This window comes from Lampris incognitus, chromosome 15 (assembly GCF_029633865.1).
Source record: "Lampris incognitus isolate fLamInc1 chromosome 15, fLamInc1.hap2, whole genome shotgun sequence".
NCBI classification, from domain to species: Eukaryota; Metazoa; Chordata; class Actinopteri; order Lampriformes; family Lampridae; genus Lampris; species Lampris incognitus.
The window spans coordinates 26,609,593-26,635,900 of record NC_079225.1 but is presented as its reverse complement, the minus strand read 5'-3'; the positions used below and the strand labels follow the sequence as shown (position 1 = coordinate 26,635,900).

Sequence of the window (26,308 nt, the reverse complement as noted above, 5' to 3'; positions counted from 1 at the left end):
CACACGAGTTTATCAATCAATCAGATTTTATTTGTATAGCACTTTTCATACAAACAAATGTAACACAAAGTGCTTCATACAATAAAACAATGAAATCAATAACCCCCCCCCTCACAAAAAATGAATAAATAGAAGTACAGGCAAATTTTAGAAAAGTACAAACAAGTTTAAAACTGAGTTAGTAAAATAAATAAAAGTGCCATAAACACTGATTAATTAAAAGTAACAACAGAGCAGAATATATAAAAATAGTAAAATATATAAAACACACACACACTATGAATTTAGGTGTAGGCTGTTTTAAAAAGTAAGGTTTTTAACCTGCTTTTAAATGTGTCCAGTGTGGGGGCCTCTCTCAGGTCCTCAGGCAGGGCATTCCCTCTACTTGGGGTGTAAATAGAAAATGCAGCTTCCCCTGCTCTAGACCTAGCACGAGGGATGGTTAAAAGACCACTGCCATTGGACCTGAGAGGTATTGCTGGTTTATAGGGAATTAACATGTCTTATATATAGCGTGGTGAAAGGCCGTTTAGCGCTTTGTGTACAATTAAACGAATTTTAAAATCAATTCTAGTTTTAACGGGCAGCCAATGCAGAGATCTAATAACAGGTGTAATGTGCTAATACTTTTTAGTTCTGGTGAGAACACGTGCTGCCGCATTTTGAATTAACTGTAGTTGGTGCACAACTGATTTTGGGAGGCCAGTGAATAGTCCATTGCAGTAGTCCAGTCTACTTGTTATAAAAGCATGGATTAATTTCTCACAGTCTGATATTGATAGAAAGCCCCTTAGCTTTGAAATGTTTTTAAGATGGTAGAAGGGTGATCTTGTGAGGTGATTGATGTGGCTCTTAAAATTTAGATCACTGTCCATGATTACGCCAAGATTTCTAGCGTCACCTTTGCACTCCAGAGACAGAGAGCTGGGATGAGCTGCAATTCTCTGTGAGTCTTTGCACCAAAAATAGGTATTTCTGTCTTGTTTGTGTTCAGTTCTAAAAAGTTATCTGACATCCATAAAGTAATATTGTCAATACACTGAATTAGGGAACTTATGGGAGCTAGGTCATCAGAAGATAGGGATATGTAAAGTTGTGAATCATCTGCATAATTATGATAATTTATTTTGTGTTTCTGTATAACATGTGCAAGTGGGAGCATATAGAGATTGAATAGTAGTGGTCCAAGAATCGAACCTTGGGGTAGCCCACATATTATACCCACTTTGTCCGAGGAAAAGTCTCCAATAGACACAAAGAAATGCCTGTCCTGAAGGTATATGTTCTAAACTAGTTGAGAACCGGGCCAGAAAGGCCAACCCATTTTTCTAATCTCGGTAGCAAAATATCATGATCAACAGTGTCGAAAGCAGCACCGAGATCCAGGAGCACAAGAACAGACCATTTATTAGAATCTGTGTTCATATGCAGATCGTTAACAACTTTGATAAGTGCTGTTTCTGTGCTATGGTGTGATTGAAAACCTGATTGATAAATGCCTAGAAGGTTGTTAGATATTAAATAGTTATTAACTTGAGAATAAACTATTTTTTCAAGGATTTTGCTGAGGAATAGTAAGTTGGAGATGGGCCTGTAGTTGGCAATAACTGTCGCATCAAGATTACTCTTCTTCAGAAGTGGTTTAACGACAGCTGTCTTAAGTGCTGCAGGAAATATACCTGCCTGGAGAGAGTAGTTAATAATTTCTAAAATGTCATGTGCTAAGCAATTAAAAACATTTTTAAAAAATTTGGTAGGGAAAGGATCCAAGCAGCAGGTGGATGACCTGAGCTGCCCAACAATATTGTCTAGACTTTTAAGGTCTAGAGTGTCAAAGTGAGACATGGAGCCAGTGATATTTCTGGAGAACTGGAGGGTAGATTCATTACTGGATCTTGAGGCACTAATGTTCTGTCTAATGGCAATAATTTTGTTATTGAAGAATTTAAGCGAATTGCTCACACATTTCAGTGGACAGCATCTCTGATGGGTTTGGAGGTGGTGGATTAATAAGTCGGTCAATAGTAGAGAAAAGCACTTTACTATTGTTAATATTTTCATTAATGATTTTAGAGAAAAAGGCTGTCGGGCCTGTTTCGTTTTTTTGCAGTACTTGTTCAGTCTGTCCTTGTAAATTTCATGGTGAACCGGAAGTTTAGTCTTTCTCCACTCTTGTTCTGCTTGGCGACAGCCTCTCTTAAGCTGCCTAATAACCACTCCATTTCTCCAGGGGGCTTTTTGTTTTTCTATGTTTTTAGTTTTAACAGGTGCAACGTTGTCAAAGATATTTCGTATTTTTGAGTTGAAGTCGTTCACAAGATCCTCAGTTTGTGATGACATCAATGGCGACAACTCATTTACGGTTTTCTGAAAGTTTATGTCAAAGTTTATGTCAAAGTCAAAGCCCTATTACTTATTGGTTTATTTTCAGCCTGCTTGGCTTAATGGTACTCAGGCGCGGATCTACGGGGTGGCAAGGGGTGGCAGCTGCCACCTCTGGGACACAGTCTTGCCACTCCTGTTGCCACCCCATTTATAAATCAGATAATATGTTTTTAAAGTATATTTCATGTACATGCATGGTGAAGGTCAATGAGACCCGCACCAAACTCATCTCAAACAGTAGAGAACAAAATACATGCGATGAAATCCGAGTTTTGAATAATAATACGTTTAGAATAATGTCCATTGCCCCCCTCCTTGAACCTCATGCCACCCCTTTGCCACCCCAGGAAAAAAATCTCTAGATCCGCCACTGATGGTACTGGGACCTGATCTTACTTTGTGTGTGTGTGTGTGTGTGTGTGTGTGTGTGTGTGTGTGTGTGTGTGTGTGTGTGTGTGTGTGTGTGTGTGTGTGTGTGTGTGTGTGTGTGTGTATCTTAAACACCCAGTTAGTTATATTGATAATATCCAATATTCATCGTATGAGGCCACAGCCTATACAGGGCCCATTCATCACCAGCTTGGTTTTATCTTATGATATTAGATTTTACAATATAAACCAATTTATCAACACCCATACTCCGTTCCCACTTAATTGTTTAATATTTCAGCGGTGTGAGGCTCGATTTTGGTATCGCCTTTATGTCGCTGGTGCAGTTTGTGGCACAAAGCTGCTCTCATTTGGACTCTTTATTATTATAAAAGCGTTGTGTTGAGAGACTGCCACATTTTGTTGCAGTGCTGTCAATTGCTGGACCTATGGGGGAGAATGTCACTCACTCATTTCGGCGATTCGCTCACTCTGACACACGGGCGGCCGTTTCCATGGTAACCGAGTAAGGCTCACTCACCTTTAGCTAACATTGAGGTGGCCCCTCTATGTAACTCGCCACAGCTGTGTCCAGTGGAGTTCAACACAAATAACAACTAACCCCGCTCTTCTTCACTCAGACACGTTTTCTGTGTCTCGTCTCTCGTCATGTGCATCAGGTTTCACTGCCGCCATAAACCGATGGGACGTTATTCTAAACGGCGGTGCTGCCAGCCTGCTTGATCCACAGTTCACTGTACGTGTGTGTTCATCATGAGAATCTCATTAGAAAAACACAGTGATAGAGACTGTACTACACTAATTATTGTCCCCAATGTCATTTAGCATCGAGAGAGAGAGAGATAGCGACAGAGATAGGGTAGAGAGCAGTATAGAGAGAGAGGGAGAGAAGAGAGAGAGAGAGAGATAGGGTAGAGAGCGGTATAGAGAGAGAGGGAGAGAAGAGAGGCAGGGATGGTCAGAAAGGAAGACAGAGCATGAGAGGGATGGAGGGAGGGGGAGAGAGATGGAGGGGGTAAGAGTGTGAGTTAGAGATTCTACTTCTCATTAAGACGAGGAGTGCAGAGAGGGGAAGCTGCATTAATCAGAGCTCCGTGCTAATGAGGCGTTTACTCATTACACTAAAAACAGAGAGGGGGGGCAGGAAGGAGAATGAGAGGAGGGATGGGAAAAGAGGATGAAAGAGAAAGCTGGAGTGAGCAATGCAAATGGGTGAGAGAGACAGAGACGGCAACAGAAACAAAAATAGGGAGAGAGAGAGAGAATAGTGAAGAGAGAGAGAATAGAGAGAGAGAGAGAGAGAAAGAGAAACTGAAGATAGTAGCATTTAAAGGGCATGTATGTCTATTTTGGTTTGTTTTGTTTATTCTATTGTTTTGGGCTGATGACCATGATATTTTGAATTGAATTGAATGAATTAGAAGAATACCATTGAAATGGAATATGATTGTGACAAGGCAGAATAAATATGGCGCTTGAGTTGATGACATACTGCTCCACAGCCATTTCAGGGCTGTGCAGCAACGTTAGCTACTGGCTCAGGCACCTCTAGACCTGAGACCCGACACTGGCTTGACACCAAGTCACACCGACACCGACTTGAGAGAGAGAACAAAATGGACAGTGGAAGGGAGGACAAAGACAGACTGACAGAAAAATAGGAGGTGGGGAGTGATGGGTGGGAGTCTTCATAATGAAAGAGAGATAAAGGTAAACGAGAGCGAGAGACCCGTGAAAGAGAACAGGAAGAGGAAGAGGAAGAAAGAGCAGTTACTATGACAGAATATTACTTGAATAAAATGTGTGTGTGTGTGTGTGTGTGTGTGTGTGTGTGTGTGTGTGAGAGAGAGAGAGAGAGGAGAGAGAGAGAGAGAGAGAGAGATGAGAGAGACGAGAGAGAGAGAGAGAGAGAGAGAGAGAGAGAGAGAGAGAGACGAGAGAGAGAGAGAGAGAGAGAGAGAGACGAGAGAGAGAGAGAGAGAGAGAGAGAGAGAGAGAGAGGTGTATTACTGTGAGGATCTAGGGAGAAGCAGGATGATTTCACTGAAGTCAGACAGACAGATACATACTGAGAGAGACAGGTGACAGACAGTGGGAGCCAAAAACTGCAGTATAGAGACATTAACACAAACACACACACACATCAGCTAACACAAATAAAGTCACCTGTTTTGACTTGGTGAAAGATCGTCTCTTTTACCACATTGGACCAGGACCAGCTGATCCTGTTTTAAAGATGAGCCTCCTGTCTTCTTCAGGACACCAAGTCCCACTGACACTGGCTTGTGCCAGAGTAGTTTCAACTGAAAATGAATGGCTGTCCTCACAACACAACGCTGCTCATGATGCACACTAGCCCAATATAGTTGTTAAACGTTAAAGAGCGGCGCTTTTCATTTGACTAATGGCAAAGCACTGCGAGGTGAAGGCATTGGCACCGTGCCGTGTGTGTGTCTCACACACAAACACACACACACACACACAAACCCTATTGGCACTGTGCCACGTGTGTGTGAATACCGTCTCTCTCTCTCTCTCTCTCCTACACACACACACGTACGTGCCCATTCCCACACAAATGAATGTATAGTCAGTGCGTCTGTGTGCATCTCAGTGCGTTTGTTCGCGTGCGTTAGCGTGCGTGTATGCTCGCGTTTGTGCGTTTGTTTTATTTCCTCAGTCGAATGATCTATGCCTCCCAATTGCCAAATGGAGTCATTAATATGTGCATTATTTTAACCACACGACCATCATAACTGATATATTGTGCCGCATGCAGACTACTGTCAGGATTAAAATGGCTGAGGAGGAGCACAGCTGAAGGTTTAGCCTGCATCGGAACTGCAGCATCGGGCCTCTGCCTCCTCCTGGCAGCTACGTACTGTGAGGTACAGCTGTGGCGCCTTGCAACACTAAAGTGGACGCCTGTCATCTGGGGGGCTGTAGTTTTATACATTTTCTCGACAAGGGCTTTGAGATTTGTCACCGTAATGTGCTCACGTGTATGAAATACCACTTTTTGAGTGAAAACAGAGGGAACATAGACCGTGTCCACAAAATCAGCCCTCCCCCTCCAGAGGGCGCCGTCATATATTGAGACGTGGATGTTTCTGGCGTCGGAGAGACTTGTCGGTGTTCCCATATCAAGCTGAGTTGCCCGGAGTCGTAAGATTAGACTTTCGGTTTTGTGTTCTGACCCAACTCGTCTCCCCCTCTCCATCGCAGTCGGAGGTGAAGATAGTTTAGGTTTTGCTGTTACTGTCATGTCATTAAAAAAAACACCCAAAATACAACTTTTGTTCATTTCTGTCTCTTACCTCTGCTTTCGCCTCACAACTTTCCCACATCCCCCCTCTTCTCTCTCTCACCCTCCTCTCCTTATCTTCTCTCTCTCACCCTCCCGCCCTCTCCTTATCCCTCCATCTTTCCCATTTTTGCTTCTACTCCTCCCCTCTCCGTTTCTCATTCACTCCTCATTCTCCCCCCCACCACTACTCCTCATATCCGCCTCTTCTCTCTCTCACTCTCTCTCTCTCTCTCTCTTTCTTTCCTCTCTTTCTCTCTCTCTCTCCCTCCCTCACTCTCTCTTGCGCTCTCTGTCTTTCTGTTTCTCTCTCTGTCTCACTCTCGCTCTCTCTCTCTGTTTCTCTTTTACTGTTTGACCTTGTTTTGCCATATCCAGACCACGTGGAACACAAAATCTCTTATCCATCTCATACAATTGGAAATATAAATGGGGATTCATTTTTGGGACGCAGCCAAACTCTTTCTTCTGGCTATTATAAGAGAAAAGGCTGGATATCACAAACAGCTTTTTTTCCCATATAAAATGAAACTGACCATTCAACCTGACCATGTATTTCATCTTACATCTGAGGATATAATTCGTTTCTCTCTCTCTGTGTGTCTGTCTCTCGATGTGTGTCTTGCCCATGCTAGGACTCTGACCTTGTCCTGACATTCAACCTATCCATGCATCGTTCCTGGTGGATGGAGAATGGCCCAGGGTGCAGGGTGGACACCCATCACCCCTCCTCCCTCCTGGGCTCCAGAGGACCACCGATATATATCTATATCTGGTTGCCTGATGGATTATCAGTTCATAGAGGTGGCTCATTCCTCTCTGCAGATTCTGCTGGCGGTAAGTAAAAGCTAACATGTGGTTGTATGTACCATAGCCATCGCACTTTAGGACTTGATATGAAGTATGAAGAGATGGTCCACTTAACCAGAAGGATATCAATAAGTCCAAAATCCTTTTCAAGAGTAGTTCACAGTCATGGCGTCCGGGTAGTGTGTTGGTCTATTCCGTTGCCTACCAACACAGGGATCGCTGGTTTGAATCCCTGTGTTACCGCCGGCTTGGTCGGGTGTCCCTACAGACACAGTTGGCTGTGTCTGCAGGTGGGAAGCCGGATGTGGGTATGTGACCTGGTTGCTGCACTAGCACCTCCTCTGGTCAGTCAGGGCGCCTGTTTGCGGGGAGGGGACTGGGGGGATAGCGTGATCCTCCCACGTGCTATGGCCCCCTGGCAAAACTCCTCACTGTCAGGTGAAAGAAGTTGCTGGCAACTCCACAAGTATTGGAGGAGGCATGTGGTAGTCTGCAGCCCACCCCAGATCGGCAGAGGGGGGTGGAGCAGCGACCAGGACGGCTCGGAAGAGTGGGGTAATTGACAAATGCAATTGGGGAGAAGTCCTGGGCCCTCGTTTGCATTGAAAAGATTGTAAATTCACTCTTAAGAAAATGTAGATCATTCACACGTACAAGAAGTTGCTATTTATCCAGTGTGCCTATGCTTGCCTCACATGAGCCAATTCTCATCTCATGGCATCATATATTGATGCTATTGACAAAGCATCAAAATATCCCACGACTGTGTGAGATGTAACGGGTTAACCACTACCAAACCTTAATCACTCCCTAAGCTGTATGTAATTAATGTTAATAAAAATAAGTCACTTATCGATTGCAATCACACACAATCTCTCACACACAACCACTTGTCGCTACAGACATCTTTATTGGTTGGCTGATCATATTTCAGTGATGACAGCTATTAGTTAAAAACCAAACCTCATATCATTGATGAAACAGATTAGCAATGAATAGGTTATAATAACGGGATACTTGGAGAGGTGAGTAGTCCATTGCAAGACCCACACACAGTCTGCATTTCTACGGGCAATTAGAGACTCTAATTCACTGAACATGCATCTCTTTGGACTGTGGGATGAAATCAGATGACAGAGGAAATCCAAAAGAAACATGCAATATTCCATACAGATGAGCTGGGACTTGGAACCAGGTCCCTCTTAATGTGAGGCAACAGTGCTAATCACTGAGCCATGTGTAACACAGTTATAGTCTCGGCGGGCTTTACATTCACATGGCATTCACATGACATTTTCCAAAAACACTCCAAATGACCAAAAAAAAACCCCAAAAAAACCAGCAAATGACAATGTATGGCGCCCCTGATTCTTAGACCCTCAATTCGGATGAGGAAAGACTCCACGGATAAAACTTTTTAGAAAATGATGAGCGAAACCTCAGGAACCACATCAGAGGAGGAATCTCTTTTCAAGATGGATAGGCGTACAACAGGTGCTGAGTGGGCAGAGTAGACAATATGGTAACAGATTTAGACATGACCACTTTATGAAGGCACTTCATGATGATACTAGCCTGTAGTGTTTTTCCACATCAAGGTTGAAGAGTTCTGAGTACTGACAGAAACCGTCTCAATGGTATTTCCTTTAGTGCACGGTTTGGCATCCAGTGATTCCACACCACTCTCATTTCTAGATTTTCGGCACTGTTTGGTAACCATGCTCATGTGGGTAGGTGGGGCAGGTTGGAGGGTTTGATGACCTTAATAATAATATTAATAATAAATTTATATTAATAATCAATTAATAATCAATTTACATAGTGCTTTTCTACGTAGACACCCAAAGTGCGTCATGTTGAAGGGGGTAACTCACTTCAACCACCAGCAACGTGTAGCGCCCACCTGGGTGATGCACGGCAGCCATTTTGCACCAGAACGCTCACCACACATCAGCTTGAGGTGGCGAGGTAAGAATCATTGAGCCAGTTACACGGGGGGGTGATTAGGTGGCCAGATGGAGAGAGCCAGGTTGGGAATTTTGCTAGGACACCCAGGGGACCCCCTACTGTTTGCGATACGTGCCCTGGATCTTTAATGATGACAGTGAGTCAGGACTTCAGCTTAATGCCTCACCCGAAGGACAGCATCTCCTATAGCACACTGTCCCGTCACCTGCGCTGGGCATTGAGATTTGATATTTGTTGTTTTTATTAGGACCAGATGGAAGACTGCCCCCTACTGGCCCACCCACACCACTTCCAGCAGCAACCTATTTTCCCGAGAAGTCTCCCATCCAAGTACTAGCCAAGCCCACACCTGCTTAGCTTCCGTCATTTGACAGCACCAGGGTACATGTTAGTATGGCTGCCGACATCTTGGTGTTCAATGAGTGGTATGACATTCACATGATATCCAGTGATGCCACATCTAGTACATATATCCTACAGCACCACAACATAACATCCTGATCCTACAGTGTGCACTGAAACCACGAGAAGGTCTTTTTCAAAAAATCTGTGTTGTGTTAGTGGAGGCGAAACCGGAGTCACAAATGACAAATAAAGTGTTCCTGATTCCTGACACGTGCATTACGTAGACAGACATCATTGCGTGGCAGCATTTGTTGTCGTCATTTTTTTTTTTTTTTTTTTTTTTTGTGGACTTCTTGGTCCAGATTTCAGCTCCAACGCTATGGAAACAGAGATGATAACCGTGCACAGTGGTGTGGCTAGCTGTGGTTTCATTACAGCCTCAGCATGATAGCAGAAAAAAGTAGTAGCGATAGCGAAACAATTCAGAACACATATACACATCAAGCATCTTCCCCAGACTCCGCCGCAGAGAAGCACAGTCCCATCCTTCATCACCAACTGATTACCACAGAGCCCAGGAAAGAGACTAGAGCTCTCATTCACACAGTGGGCAGAGCCACACACAACACAGACAGAGAGAGTACAGAGTGAGAGTGATGCATAGCTGGAGCTTTTGCGAATGGTGCAAAGCTGTCGTTAATAAGAAAACGAAAAAAAAACTAAACACAGACAAGAGTCTCTGAAGAGGCCAAAGGCTGGGGTCAGTGGGAACAGAGGAGGCAGCGCAGACTGAAGCCTCATTCCCTTGATCACCACACTACCCCAGCCGCAGAAATACTGATCCTGAAAAGAGACAGTAAGAGAGCCCAAGCAAATGACAAGCAGACTCATTCACTCCCAGCAAATGATGCAAGCAAAGAGACAGAAAATAGGTTAGAAGGGTGCAAAAGCTTTCAAGAGGACAGGGTTAGGGGTGTTCCCATTGGCAGGACCTAGATGTCACTGCCAACAAAAGGGCTAAACAAACCTCACATAGAGACTGAGACCCTCACAAAAAGGAGCTATTAAGGCGAAATAACTCAGGGGTAACAGCTAGTCATGTGCTAATGAGAATTAAGCTTAGATTTGAAGAATCAGCCTTTTCGATGACAGCAGCAAGAGTATTACAGAGAAAAGGGGAACGGTGAGGAAATGCTCTGCAACTTATTGGGGTTTTTTTGGAACAGAGAGGAGGTCTGAACCTTGGGGAAGAGGGCTTGGAACAGTATGCAAGGCTTTAGGATTTCTGGTAGATAAAACGGAGCAAGCCCGTGTAGTATTTTATCTTCAGCAGTAACATTTCAAAGTCTGATCTGGCATGGATGGAGCCAGTGAAGGGAGACGAGGATGGGTGAAATATGGTTGTGCTTTCCATCTCTAGTCAAGAATCTTGGAGCAGCACTCTGTGCCATCTGGAAGTCTGTGATATTGGGAACAAAAAAAAGACTTTGCATTAATCTATTCCTGATGACTAAAACATGTGAAAAAGGTTCTCGGCATCAGCAACAGATTGGGCATATTGGATTTTAGCAATGTTTCAAAGGTGGAAAATTAGCAGCCTGGGATTTATCTCAAAATGGGGTAAGCGATCCTGGGTGGAAGTTAGCAAACGCTAGCTATATTTTGAAAACATTCTGCAAAAAAGCCCACCTCCGCATTTCTGCCCAAAGGCCCCAGGAACATACAGTGTGGTTGACAGGAGGTAAGGACAATTGAAGGTGCTGGCTTGCAAAGCAATCTCCTGATTGGCCGATAAGGAGTGGGTATATAGAAAGTTTTCTGTCTGTATTACAGCACACAGGATGGCCAAGACCTGATTTTTTTTTCTCAGTGCATCTGCTTACTTGATAGCTGTCAGGATGTAGAAAGAGTTTGACCAAATATTGTAAAAAGTACTCTAAATCAAATTCGCTGATAGACACTTTAAGTGTAACCCTCAAAGGAAAGGGTCAAACCAAAAGCAACACCGAAATTTGTGACCACAAAACAATGAGAAATCACACAGTGTATCAAGATTTAACGTTCCCTTTTTTAAGCATGTAAATTGTAAATTACTGTAAATTAATAACCGCATCCCCCATTAACACAGAGAGGACCAGATAAGCTGCTTTCGAGACTCTCATTTTCTCTCACTGTCTCTAGATCTTTCTCTATTCAACCATCTCCCTGATTCTCCCTGTATCTATTTTTTCTTCTCTCAAACTTTATCTTTCTCAGTCTGCGTCTTTTATTCACTCCCTTGCTATTCCTGTCTCCTCTGTTGTCAAACTGAGATAATTAGTAGGATCAGAAGACACAGAGCGGACAGAAAGTGTGTGAGAGAGAGAGCGAGCGAGCGAGCGAGAGAAAGGCGAGAGGAGGTCTATCATCATCTCATCCTTCTTTCACCTTAGTTTGTGTGTTCGCAAACATATAGCCATGGAAATGCACAAACAATAACAAACACGCTGCATTGCTACCCAGTAGTCCAACATTATTCCAATTGCCTGCATCATTACAGCAAAGGGAAAGAGGATGGGGGGGCGGGTTTGAGGGGCTGAGGGGTGTATCCCAATGTAGTTTTCTTCTCTCACTCTTTCTCTATTCTTTCTTTACCTTTTTATATCTGTGTGTCTCCCTTGATCTCCCTCTCAACAATTCTCTCTCTCTCTCTCTTGCTCTCTCTCCCTCTCTCTCTATCTCTGTCTTTCTCTCTCTCTCTCCCAGTCTGTCTCTCTCCCTCGCATGCTGTCTGGATGCATCTCTCTGTCAATCGATAGTGATACTTGGATTCTGGGTGAGTGCCAAGCCACCACACAGCTGTACCCCTGCCTCACCGTAATTGGTGTGTGGAAACACTGTCATGCTCCATGAGCGCGTACTCTACACATTGACTGGTTCGCTGGCTGACTGAATGGCTGCTCTACATTAATTGGTGGGAACACTGTCAGGTGCCACGAGAACACACGTTCAGGCAACGCATTGCCGGTTTGTTCGCTTAGGTTGCTAGCTATCCGACTGGCTGGCTTGGGTTGCTCGGCTGTCGGCTGGCCTGCGGGATCTGCAGATGACTGACACTGGCTTGTTTGCTGCGTTCAGGGGCGATTTAATCCTGTCATATGCCCCTGGGCTTGACTAAGCCCATGGGCCTTTTCTGATCCCCCACAACCACAACGAACCGATTTACCTCTGCACATACGGCTAAGCCACCCCTCACCGCAAAAAACATACTGTACATGAATTCGCCTCATTTATACTTATTCTCATCATTCAAATAACACAAACATCTCCAACAGTATGACACGTAACACTTCAAAATTTCCGTGTAACTACAAACACGATCAGCAACACATTTCTGCACCACTGCAAACACTTCCACAAATACAACAGACCACACCAGATGTATTGCAAGCTGCATAAACAATCTGGAGCAGGGTTCCACAAATAGTTTTCTCCAAGGGCCAAATTATGTCATGCAAGCCAAGCCGAGGGCCAAAACGTCTGTTTTTGTTTGTTTTTTTTCCCATGGTGCCAGTAAAAGTTGTTTTATGTGCAGATGTTGTTGCTGCTATGATGATTATGATTATTATTATGATTATTAGTATTATTATTGTTAGTAGTAGTAGTAGTAGTAATTTAGGCCTTGGATTCTCAAAGCCTGTGTTGAGGGTCACACAAGGAGAGAAAAAAAAGCACTCTTGAAACAAGCCCAAAACCAACCATTTAATTATGGACAAATGGTCAAAAATAAATGGATGTTCATTCACCAATCAGTGAAAGAAATGAGAGTGACAGGATGAGGCAATCCTTCTGATGTCGGGCCTGTATTCTGTTGTGGCAAGCCTGAGGCACTGGCCAGGATGTGCACTGGGGAGTCTGTTTCTTTCCTGGTTCTTGATAGAGTTCATTGAAGTAAACGATGACTCACATATGTACGTGGAGGGGAAAATTGTGAGTAGGAGCAATGGCAATAGCTCTCATGTTTTTGAACAGAGCTTGGGGAATGAACCATCCTTCCATCCATCCATTCCATCCATTATCCAAACTGCTTATCCTGCTGTCAGGGTCACGGGGATGCTGGAGCCTATCCCAGCAGTCACTGGGTGGCAGGCAGGGAGACACCCTGGACAGAATGCCAGGCCATCACAGGACCCCCCCTCCCCCAGGACCACCCCCCCCCACACCGCACCGCACCGCACCGCACCACACCACACGCACACACACACACATTCACACCTAGGGACAATTTAGTATGGCTGATTAACCTGACCAAAATGTCTTTGGACTGTGGGAGGAAACCAGAGAACCTGGAGGAAACCCACGCAGACACGAGAAGAACATGCAAACTCCACACAGAGGATGACCTGAGATGATCCCCTAGTTTGGACTATCCCGGGGCTCAAACCCAGGACCTTCTTGCTGCGAGGCGACTGCGCTAACCACTGCGCCACCGTGCCGCCCAGCTTGGGGAACCATGTTGATCCAAAAGTCATTCACCCCAACGTCTTTGTGTTGTGCTTTGAGCAAATCAGATGTTCCCATCTCCAAGACCTCCATCTGAAGAGTTGCCTCATTTATGGAAGGTACCAGCCTTTTGGCCACTGCAGTCCATTGGCTTTCAGCCGAAATGGAGAACGGCTGTCTCAGGAAGAGGACGATGTCACCTGAGAGTTTAGAGAAGCTTTCAAATCATTCCTCTAAGTTTTCTGCCAGGCTTGTCATGAAATCCTTCATCGCCGGATCCTCCCATATTTTGATCTTCTCGCAATGCTCCTGCAGATGTGGAAAGTGAAACTTTCTCCCGTGAATGTCTCTCTCCAAAAGGTTCAGCTTTGACCGGAAAGCTTCAACTGCCTTGTACATGTCTGCAACAGTGTAGTTTTTGCTTTATAATTGCAGATTAAGGTGATTTAGATGAGACATGATGTCACACAAAAAAGAACATGTTCCATCACCTTATTGTCACTTAAAATCCTCTGATATGCTTGGGCTTTTTGGCTCCACAGTCCGGATAAAAATGACACAAGCTCATCGCGCATGTTGCACACCTTCTCCAACACACAGACTTTGCTTAGCCAGCGAACCTCATTATGCAGCAAAGGATCCTTGTGTTCTGCTGACCTTTCCTCCAGCAATGCTCTGAAAAGGCGATGTTGCAGACTAGAACTCTCATGAACGCAATTTACCGGTCTCATCACAGTATCCATCGCCTCTTTCATTTCCCCACACAGTTGAGCGCACAACACTGATTTGTGAATATGCAATGAAATGCTAAGCGTGCTGGGTTAACAGTGACAAGCCTGCTTATCAAGCCCTTGTGCTTTCCCACCATCGACGGAGCCTCATCGGTGACGATGGACACAATTTTGCTCACATCCAAGCCATTCTTCTCAAAGAACTGTGTTAATGTATTAAAGATGATTTCCCCAGTTGTACATCCAGGCAGAGGAAGCAGCTCTTCCCAAAAGGTCTCCCCGTCAAAAAATCTAGTGAACACAGATAGCTGTTCCATATTAGTCAGTCCCAGGATGAGTCTACGGCTAGTGATATGGCTTTTGCTTTCTTCAAGTTGGTGAGTAGATTGGAAAAACACTCCTCCACTAACAGTTCTACTCTTCTTGTTGCCATGTTAGCGACAATGGCATCTGCTTTAATAACTCCACAACCATTTTCTTGTTTTTCTCATCATGATTTACAACTTCACCAACCATATCAATTGCACACATTTTAATCCACTCAACATCAGCGAATTGCTTCTTAGCTTTAGCAAGGTTCTATGAACCATGCAATGATGCAACTGTCGCACTCTTTTGTACCGGTGTTGATTAACAGATAGTAGAAACAGAGTGATTCCCCCCCCTTTTTTCCCCAATTGCATCTGGCCAATTACCCCACTCTTCCGAGCCATCCCGGTCGCTGCCCCACCCGCTCTGCCGATCCGGGAAGGGCTGCAGACTACCACATGCCTCCTCCGGTACATGTTGAGTCGCCAGCTGCTTCTTTTCACCTGACAGTGAGGCGTTTCGCCAGGGAGACATAGCGCATGGGAGGATCACGCTATTCCCCCTAGTCCCCCCCCCCCCCAAAACAGGCGCCCTAACCAACCAGAGTGTCCTGGTTGCTATTGCAGCGACCAGGACACATACCCACATCTGACTTTCCACCCGCAGACACGGCCAATTGTGTCAGTAGGGACGCCCGACCAAGCCGGAGGTAACATGGGGATTCAAACCGCCGATCCCCATGTTGGTAGGCAACGGAGGCAGAGTGCTTTTATGATGTTATCATATTTGCTATTTTTGTGTGTGATGAGCAGCCGAAAATAGTAGTAGCAGCAGTAGCTGGCATTAAAACTGGCAGTATGCATAGTGTTGAAGTGCTGCTTGAGGTCATCTGCTTTGCAGACAGCTATGGTCTGCATGCATATCAAACATGTTGGTTTGGCAATGGCGCGGTTCGGTAAAATAAAACAAACTGATCAGTCCAGTCAGATTTGAACTGATGGTTTTTCTGGTCAACTTTCCACTTTTTTTGCGCAGGCCATGTTCTTGGTTTTGGACATTTATTGATTATCTGTGACTTAGCTGGTGAGTGGCTCTGTCTAGTCAAGGAGCGTAGAGATTAATTATTACCCCACACTTCGAAACTGTCCTGTTCACTGCTCCACCACCTCTGCTGAGCCAGGGAGGGCTGCAGACTACCCCATGCCTCCTCCAATACATGTGGAGTCGCCAGCCACTTCTTTTCACCTGACAGTGAGGAGTTTCTCCAGGGAGACGTAGTGCGTAGGGGGATCACACTATTCCCCCCAGTTCCCCTTCCCCCGAACAAGCGGCCCAACTGACCAGAGAAGCCACTAGTGGCAGCGACCAGGACACATACCCACATCCAGCTTCCCATCTGCTGTAGGGATGCCCAACCAAGCCGGAGGTAACACAGGGATTCGAACCGGCGATCCCTGTGTTGGTAGGCAATAGAATAGACTGCCACGCCACCCGGACTATCGTGTATTATATTATTAATCGATATCCAGAGGCCCTTGGAAATGAAGTGCCTTTGGGCTTCAGCCCAGGAAGGCCCTTGCATTAAATCATAAGTGGTTGTGTTGTGTACTTTACTGGTTGATTGACTGGCCAGATGACAGACTGACTACGTGGCCGACAGGTTAGCTGTTTGGGTTGTCAGTTGCCAACAGTCTGACAGACTTTCAGGTTCACTGAGGTATTAAGTTTATACGTTCGATTGGGGAATTTACAAATGGTTGGTCAGAAAGTTGTGCAACAACTAGACTAGCTGTCTGGCTGGCTGACAGTGGTTAGATATGGGAAATTCATGCTTATTGGTGAGAAACTCAAAATGTTAAGGAGTTGCCTTGATAATGGATGTAATGAGTGTCCAAGCGGAACTAGAACAGCAAATTGCATTGAACAATTAGAGTTTTGTTTAAGCATCCATAAAGTTTTGAATGGCAAAATGTGGAATAAATTAACTTTGCCACTTTATTTGAATGACTTGTAGTTGGCATAAGTGCAGGAAATACATAAGAACAAACATTCAAATGCTAGATTTTACCCTCTCTGCAGTTTGCTTCCCCACGACATTGATATGATTCTGTATCAAACACAAAGGTCTTCTCGAATGTAGGATATATTTCATACCAATTGTGCTAATTTGGAGCTCCTTTAAAATGAAGTTTGGTAACCTTGACAGTCAAGGTTCATTATGCGGTGTAATAGAAATTAAGTCAGCCACTCATTCAAATGAACTGCAGTGATGAGTTTTATGGATTTTTTTTTTATATTTCGAAATTGACCTTAGTAATTCCAAAGATAATAGAGATCAATTCATTTTGAACCTAAGTCCTTTATGTCTGTGGTACGTCTGGCATTGCTGTGACACTGCCGTGTTCCCATCCTGTTTTTACGCTACGCGAGTCACGTCACTGAACTCAGTTCGGGAGTTGAGTTGCTGATTAAATGGCGTATGCTCCGCCTGTCGTGTCCATTGTTCCAACACAGCAGTCTGTCTTAATATTACCCACTGATATGATTCTGCTCAATGCTATCTTTTATTTTATTTTATTTATTTATTTAGGTCAGATGAAAAACTATGACTTCTTTTTTTCTTTTTCTTTTTTTGCCCAGGAACTGAGTTCTGAATTCTTTGCACTGTTAATTGGAATACTATACAAATGAAAATGAAAGGAAAACTAACAAGGCAAACTAATTATTCAACTGGCATATAAGAGTAAAAGACAAACACATCAAACAACGCAGACAGACACAACACACACAAACACACACACACACAGGCGGCAACATCATGGCAGAGCTTGTTCAGTTGAGGGTGTTTTTAGGATGTATTTACCTGTTTTTGATTTTATGATGGGGTATCGGTAGGTTTCAATGGCCCAAGGGTCCTGAAACTTCCAAGTGTGCCAGTTTTGCAGTTCTAATTTAGGAGATAAAAACCCGCGCACATTATTTGCGGGGGGGGGGTTGCAATACAGTAAAATACCAGAACAGAATTACTGTGGGATGAAATCAATAATAGATATACTAAATGAATATATTCCATCCATCCATCCATTATCCAAACCGCTTATCCTGCTTTCAGGGTTGTGGGGATGCTGGAGCCTATCCCAGATAAATACGGAAATATGAAAAATATATTGTACTTTTCAAAATAGATTTTGATACATGCATACATACATAAATATGCATACATAAATGCATTTTACTGTTACATTTTGGTAAATCAGAATAATCAGAATCAGCATCCTGTTTATTGGCATGTAGGTTTGCACATACATGGAATTTGACTCCGGTTTTGTGGCTCTCTCGGTGTGCTTAACATAGAATAACAACACTACCACACAACTACTACTACTACTACTGCTATTACTACCACTACTACTGCTACTTTCAGCTGCTCTCATTAGGGGTCGCCACAGCGGATCATCCGTTTCCATCACTTCCTGTCCTCTGCATCTTCTTTTGTCATGCCAGCCACCTGCATGTCCTCCCTTACCACATCCATAAACCTCCTCTTTGGCCTTCCTCATTTCCTCTTCCCTGGCAACAACACTACAACACATCAATCTTCAGATATATATAAATTACACTTAAGAAGAGATTTATTAAACTTTATTACTTTATTAAGGTCCTAGTTTACTGACTTTTACTGCAGATGACAGCTCTCCTCATGTCCACAAAAAAGAAACCCATTTAAGACGATGCCACAAACCCCCACTATGTTACCTTTGCACTCTGTATAGAAGAGACCAACTATTGCCCATTTTAATTTCCCTTGCTTGCCCAGTTACGCCACCTCATTATGGTCTTGTCAAGTCTGTTATGTATTCTGAGTGAGCAACCCACCCTAAGTCACAATCTTTGTATGTGCATTTTTACTCGACGAAAAGCAGATTCTGATTCTTGTTTGAGTTCTCTACTCGACTAAAGCTGAAAAAAAATTATTTAGTAAATTTGGAGACTTCTGAATGTGACAAAGTGGAATAGCACAGCCAACATCGACGTCCCCGCTTGCTCATTTCCCAACTTGGATGAGGTTAAAAGTCACAAAGGCAATCCTCTCCTTTCCTGTTTGGCTGGACTGGCCGGCGGCCCAGCGCTACAACTGCAAATGTTGCTGAGCAACCGTATTTCGAGTGACTGAGTGAGTGATCATGTTTAACACGATTGGGCCACTGGATTAGGTGACCAATTACATCACTTAAGTTACACGATTGGTCAGCTGAGCGCTGAGAGGCATGAGGGGAGCGCACAGTTAAAGCATCACAAATAACAATCACTCTGTGACAAAACACTCACTGGCAAAGTCACAAAAGGACTGCTAAACCCGCAAAAATAAGATGGAAAAATAAGACAAAAGAAACCGTGTAATTCCCAAAGCACCCACAAAGGGTGAAATGCACCCCAAACTCCGCTGCCAAGCAAATAGCATAGCGGTGCTCCGGTGTTATCTGCACGTATTTAAATTAGGTACTATGCATACATTTGGTGCAAAATTGGCTCCTTTCTATGCAAATGAGCCTCGTTGAAAAAAAAATCCAGTTAACAAACACCAGTGCTAATAGCTATATGCAGTTGGAGTGAAAATTATTAGCATCTTCAGAGAGTTGGTGGTAACGGACGCCCAGACTTTCCAGTGATCATGGCAGCAGTGACTGTTGCCAGGCGAAAGCGTCTTCATGCCAGGCGTGCTCATGAGCAGATATTTCACAGGAGAATATCACTTTTTGATTCAACTGACACTGAAATCTTTCACAGATACAGGTTGCCAGGTCTAAAAATCCTTCCTATACATGATGAAATCAAGGATGACATCGAGCCTGCCTACTCAGTTCTTGGCACAAAGCCACCATTTATACTTTTCCACATGGATAATTGCACTCAGCTGCAAAACTTTATGGGTGTGTTTGCACTGTAATATCATTAGCGCAATATATTTTGTGATGTGACAGATAGTGGTTGTAAGTGATGTGCAATTCACGGTGTTATCAGCGACCGCAATACATTCTTTGTGAATTTGCCTGTCAATACAGAGTGAGTCTTAGAGAGACATCCGCAGATAGAAACAGATGAAGGGGGGGGGCGTTAACACTTACAATTAAATCAAGTTCTCTTTCAAATCAAACATCCCAAGATATGAGTGGAAAGTATTGTTCTTGCAACTGAATTTATAACTTTCTTTTTTTTACTCTAACATATCTTAACCATGTCATGTGATATGCTACTTCAGTACACTTTAACAACAAATATTACTGGGACCACTAGAGAAAATGGCAGATGAACATTTAGTATCCAAGAATTCACATTATAGACACTACCATTGATTATGCCTGTAACGAATTGGCCACAATTTCGAACATTGACTACATGGTCCAGCCATATACTAGGTTGACTTAGTCTTGCTTCTTCTTCTCTGCATTCAGTCAGACAGCCAAACCACTGGCTGTGGTCAAATAAGGCCAAGACAGAGCAGCTGCTGAATGCAGAGATGGAAATGAAGGAGAGAGGAGATAAAAAGGAATGAGAAGCGACATCCAGCCTTGCAGCAGAGCATTGCTGTATCTCAGGAAAAAAGACAGAAAGACATTTTAATGCAAATAGAGCTTAAAGTGTAACTTCTCCCCCATAATTTTGAAAAATGCTAAAAAGTGGACAAGGGGCTGGGAGGGGTGAGGAAGTGGGGGGCGTGGATGTGTGAAGCAGGAGTAGCTGGGGAGAGCCGCGAGAAGGGCCCGGCAAGCATCCACAGCTGCTGCCGCACACCCATGGTCCCCTCCACTGGCCTGCCTTCCGGCACGGCGTCAAACACCACCCCGCAAAGATGCCTCAAGCACTGCGATATAATACACTGCAGACAGAAGGGGGAGGTAGGTTGCCCACCTCTAATTAGAGGCAGGCAACATCTCATCTCATCTCATCTCCTCTCGTCTCGTCTCGTCTCGTCTCGTCTCGTCTCGTCTCGTCTCGTCTCGTCTCGTCTCGTCTCATCTCATCTCATCTATCTCATCTCAACTCATCTCATTTCGTCTCATCACATCATCACATCATCAGCCGCATCTCTGGGGTCGGGTCGTGGTGACAGCAAGCTAAGTAGGGCACTCCAGACATCTCTCTCTCCAGCAACGCCCTCCAACTCCTCCTGGGTGATCTCAAGGTGTTCCCAAGCCAGATTGGACATATATTCCATCCAGAGTTCTGGGTCAACCCTGGGGTCTCCCCCCAGTTGGACGTGCCTGAAAACCTCCAAAGGAAGGCACCCAGAAGGCATCCTAATTAAATGCCCAAACCACCTGAACTGGCTCCTTTTGACATGAAGGAGCAGCGGCTCTACTTCGAGCTCTCTCTGGATGTCCAAGCTCCTCACCCTATCTCTAAGGCTGAGCCCAGAGACCCTACGGAGGAAACTCATTTCAGCCACTTGTATCCATGATCTCCCCTTTTCGGTCACTACCCAAAGCTCATGACCATAGGTGAGGGTTGGAAGGAAGATTGACTGGTAAATTGAGAGCTTTGCCTCCTGGCTCAGCTCCCTCTTCACCACAATGGTCCGGTACAATGTCCGCATTACTGCTGATGCTGCACCAATCCTGTCAATCTCCTGCTCCATCCTACCCTCACTCGTGAACAAGACCCCAAGATACTTGAACTCTTTCACTTGAGGCAACAATTCATCCCTAACCTGGAGGGAGCAATCCACCATTTACCGGTAGAGAACCATGGCCTCAGACTTGGAGGTGCTGACTCTCATCCCAGCCATTTCACTCTCAGCTGCTGCAAACTGCCCCAGTGTGCACTGGATGACGCGTTCTGATGAAGCCAACAAAGCCACATCCTCTGCAAAGAGCAGAGATGCAATTCTGAGGTTCCCAAATCAGACACACTCCTCACCTTGGCTGCGCCTTGAGATCCTGTCCATGAATATCATGAACAGAATCGGAGACAAGGGACAACCTTGGCAGAGTCCGACACCCACTAAAAATGTGTTTGCCTTTATGCCAAGAATACAGACACAGCTCTCACTTTGGTTATACAAGGACCGGATGATGTTGACATTCTTTTTTTTTTTTTTATTCATGATGTGATAAGTACCAACTGGTCGACTCTAATAGTACCCACACACCAAATCCAGTGAGGACACATCTAGACGCACCGGACCACTAAATGCTCCGGCTAGTAGGCAGTGCTTGGATAGACATACTGTGAGGTAGGTGGTCCGTGGCTTTGGCTCATTTGTTTACAAGCAGGAAAAAATGACGGCCTGGTGAAAAAAATTTTCATATTACAGCTATTCAGTACACTAACATGTTTCTAAAAACATTTGGGGTGAGAAGTAGGCAATGCAGTAACAGAATGTTGATTCATATTTGATCAGCACTACCTAACTGGACAGTTTGATCTGAGTTTTGGGAGCCTAGTGCGTTGCGCTGGACAGACTCATTTGCATAAAGTTGAGGTCGATTTGTGTTTAAACAAATTCAGATACGGTGAATAGTCTGTCAATTTGCCGTGCCGTCTCCATCATGCTCTCCATAGAAAATGAATAGGATCTGTTGACGGAACAGATCCAGATCCAGTGTATCTGCACCTTACGTCACCATTTACCTCACAAGGTTCAGGCCTGATTTAAGACAGTCGACGGCGTGTTGAGCCATTTTCAACCCATGAAATGCCGATTTTTATAAATTTGGTAAGAGTCAATATTAACAACAGCATTGTTGTGTTTCATCACTGTACAGTCATATCATTTAGTTAAACACTCAAAAAACACATTTAAGTGTTTAGTACCTCTTTAATAAAGTGTGTTGATTTAATGATATTTCATCGTCAATGACAATCATGAGTGGCATCTGCCTGTCTGCATACTGCACCTACTTGACTACCGGCACCAATTCTCTAATGTACTGTGAGAATACACATAATTCAACCCCAATGTAACATCAACATGTACCTTCACATATGTATTGCTCTAGATTGGGCGAGGTTACAATTAAATACATTCTAAGTTACTCCTCTGAAACTTCTCCTAAATAAAAGGCTGTTTGATCATTTCTGACACATCCATGAGCACGTTCTCACCCAGTAATGTACAGAAATAAACCTTTAAACTTTAAAGTGTAGATCACAACTAATGTATTCAGTGTTTCTTCGGTAAACAATTGCTGCTGTTTCCCCACACACCGCTGTGATATGCCGGTGTTATGTTAATGCTGCTTGGTTAAAAATACAATCCAAAACAAACAGTCAACGGTGCTGATGACGACATGTAGATAATGTGAAATTCAAGTGTACAAGCGTGCGAACAATCCCGTTTACTTCCTCTTCACAATCCCTTCCTCTTTAACATATATTTTAAAAGCCAGTAGGAAATAGAAATTAAATCACTTATGTACCCCAGGACCACCGGTGATGATCACCCAGTGAGATAGTCATTTACAAGTGTCCGGTGTTCAGGCATGCTCCTACACCTCTCCTACTGATCAGTAGGGTCGCTGTACAGAACGTAGTTTGCATGGCAACAATTAGAGACCTATAGCCAATGAAAAAGAGGATTGGGTCCACCTCATTTTCAGTTTACTCAGGAAGTTGAATCAAAAAGACACTGCAGAAAGGTAATGGGTGATTCTTGATAAGTCAGGCTGCTGTAAGATGTTCGCGCACTGGTGTTTGCAAACTGTGACACCAGTAGATAGCGTTGAAGAAGCAGAATACTTTTCTGGTAACTGATTGAAATCAGACTGGTGAGAGAAAGAATTACAACATACGTTGTGGTTGCACTGACAAAGTGTTTCATGATAGGTAGACAGTAGCAGCATGACTAAGTTCCCTTGATGATATCGGTAGAGTCCAGGGGCTGAGGAACCAGCTGGGACAGGCTTGGATCCTTGTTGGACCTAGAACATATACCGGTCTTCTAAAATTCAGACCCCATATTGACCCCATGACCTGATTCAATGATACAATGAGGGTGATAACAAAGGTGGCATGTTGTCAGTGTTTTCAGCTCTTCTGTTTCCAAAATACAATACAAATAAGCAGAATAGTGTAACTTCCTCTTCTGCACGAGGGCTCATGGAAGATGGCCAAAAGAAATACTTTTGAAATACACACACGCGCACACACACACACACACACACACACACACACACACACACACACACACACACACACACACACACACACACACACACACACACACACACACACACATTTAATTAAATGTTAGCCAGACAGGGTGTCTGGGTGGCATGGTGGTCTATTCCGTTGCCTACCAACATGGGGATGGCTGGTTCGAATCCCCTTGAGAAGAAGAGTGGGGTGACTGGCCAAGTACAGTTGGAGAGAAAAGAAAAGGGGCAGGGGGTGTTGCACAGACTTGTGTTTGTGAGACTAGCCGCTTTTGCCCATACAAGGGGCCCTCCCTGAGGTTTTCGCCCCGATCAGCATTTTACAGCTACCACCTTTGTCGCAAGCATTGCAGGAAAGTAGCTGTGTTTATTTTCATCAAACACCTAAAGCAATTTGGCATCCCCCTGATGTCATCCCCTGCTTTCTGCCAAAATTTCAAACACACCCTGAAGAGAGAGCACGTCCGTCTCTGTTAGTGTACTGTAGCTTGTTCGGACAATTATTATTATTATTGTTCAGCTGAAGCCATGGCCGGGTATTTTACCGTGAATGCAACCCAGGTACTTCAACGGGTCTCTTGGTCTTGGTCTTGATGTCATCTGTCAGGTCTCAGACCTTCACGTAATGACAGAAACTACAAATATGTTGATTGCTCAGCCCCCTAGTATAAATAAACATCCCCTACATGCCGATTCCCACTGCAGTAAACATTTCTTATAATGTTAAAAGCAATTTCTTGTTAAGTTGCAGTCAATATTCATTCGTAGAAGCACATCTTGCATGTGATGATGTTATATTTCCATGCTCAGGAGCATCCAGTCATCTATACAGGTTGTAATAAAGGTTTTGAATCCGTATTTATGCTTATTTTAATTCTACCTTTCGCAGTGAAGTGGCTTGAATATTAAAAGTATGTTCATGAACTGGGAACATGTACTGTGTGTAAAACCTTTGTTTTTTCAAGGTTTTTGAAATATTGCTACCTCCCTCCCCACCAGTTAGCACCAAATATCACTGTCACCAATACTCTCCATGAGGCTATAGATAAACTCTGTAGGTTGACCGGTAAAACATAAACAAGAAAAGGTCAGAGGTCTACAGTATGCCATGGCTAAAATGAGCAAAACTTGGAGGACATGATGAAATTGCAGGTTTTGCAGCTTTCATTGTGTGTCTAAATATTGCTTTTCATGCACAGCAGGGTAGGATTAAATGTTCCTGTCAGCTTTCCCGGAGAGGCAACAGAATGTGCATCTGTCATTTCATAAATCTAACACTACCGCTTTTTAATCAATACATATCCGTGTTTAGCTGATGTATCATTGCATCGGGACATAAATGATAAATGTCTGCTGTGTTTTGAAAGGGAAAAGTGGAATACAATATCGTATGTTGTTTAAGTTAGCTTATGCCACCATTGGCTGTATAGCCTACATATCGTCTCCAGCCTTGCCCCATATGCTGTTGCTGTACTACCTTATTAAAATGCATGCAGCATATTCAGGTGCAGCATATTGGAGTATCAGTCAAAGCATTTGTTTTTGGTTTTCAGATAATTATCTCTCTGTCTTTATTATGGAATGAAGCCACAATGGATCATCTAGTGAAACAAAACAAAACAAACAAAAAAAACCAAAAACCTTCTTTTCTCTCAGTTCTCTCCATATGCCTCATTATCGGTTTGTTTTCCACTTCCTTTCTTTTCCTCTCTCGTGACCCTTGGTGAATAAAGTCATCACAGCTGCTGCTTCTAATGCTGCCTTCTACTTCTTCCCCCTCCTTGACCCTCTCTAACTGAACTGTGGTCTCTGAGGAGGGTCTCGGTTCTTTGGAGTCCACAGGAATATACAGGAAAGGCCAAGATTTCATGCATCGGTGCTGCAGTTTGTGCTTATGCTGCATTTTATACATCCAACTGTGTTTACCCTGTGACTGTATTTTCCCCATCAGGGTCTCAGTGGTGACGGGGCCAGCAAAGCAGAAAACCTCTAATTAGCAACACCCTTAAGCCCCTCCTGGGGTCCCTGCAGCCTTCGCTATGAGGGCTTGGTTCTGTAAAACCTCCGGGTTGCCCCAGGGTCCCCCTCATATGGTTGAAAACTGGTATACCTCCAAAGGGAGGTGGCCGCAGGGCACCCTCACCAGATGTCCAAACCACCACAGCCAATCTGGTTTGAATTCTGAGGTTCGCTTGAATTGCTGAGATCCTCACCCCAAAACTCAGTGTGAGCCCTGCAATCCTGCAGAGAAACCTAATTTCCTGCTACATATGTCCATGACCTCATTCTTTTTGGTCACCAACCTGTAGGTTGTGACCATTGGTGAGGGGTCAGAATGAAGACTTCCCAGTAAATTGAGGGATTTGCCTTGGATGTTAGCTCCCTCTGCAGTGTAGTGGTCTGGTGCGGTGCCTGCTTCAGGTGTTAAA

At 44.1% G+C, this 26,308-nt stretch overlaps 1 protein-coding gene across 1 annotated transcript in view; it reads left to right on the top strand.

Annotated features, from left to right (window-relative positions):
• nkain2 (sodium/potassium transporting ATPase interacting 2) overlaps positions 1-26,308 on the top strand; it is a 142,929-nt gene that overhangs the window by 102,505 nt on the left and 14,116 nt on the right. Inside the window, 2 exon segments of the mRNA XM_056294882.1 lie at positions 6,715-6,792; positions 6,794-6,916. Of these exon segments, the coding sequence (XP_056150857.1) occupies positions 6,715-6,792; positions 6,794-6,916 (201 nt within the window).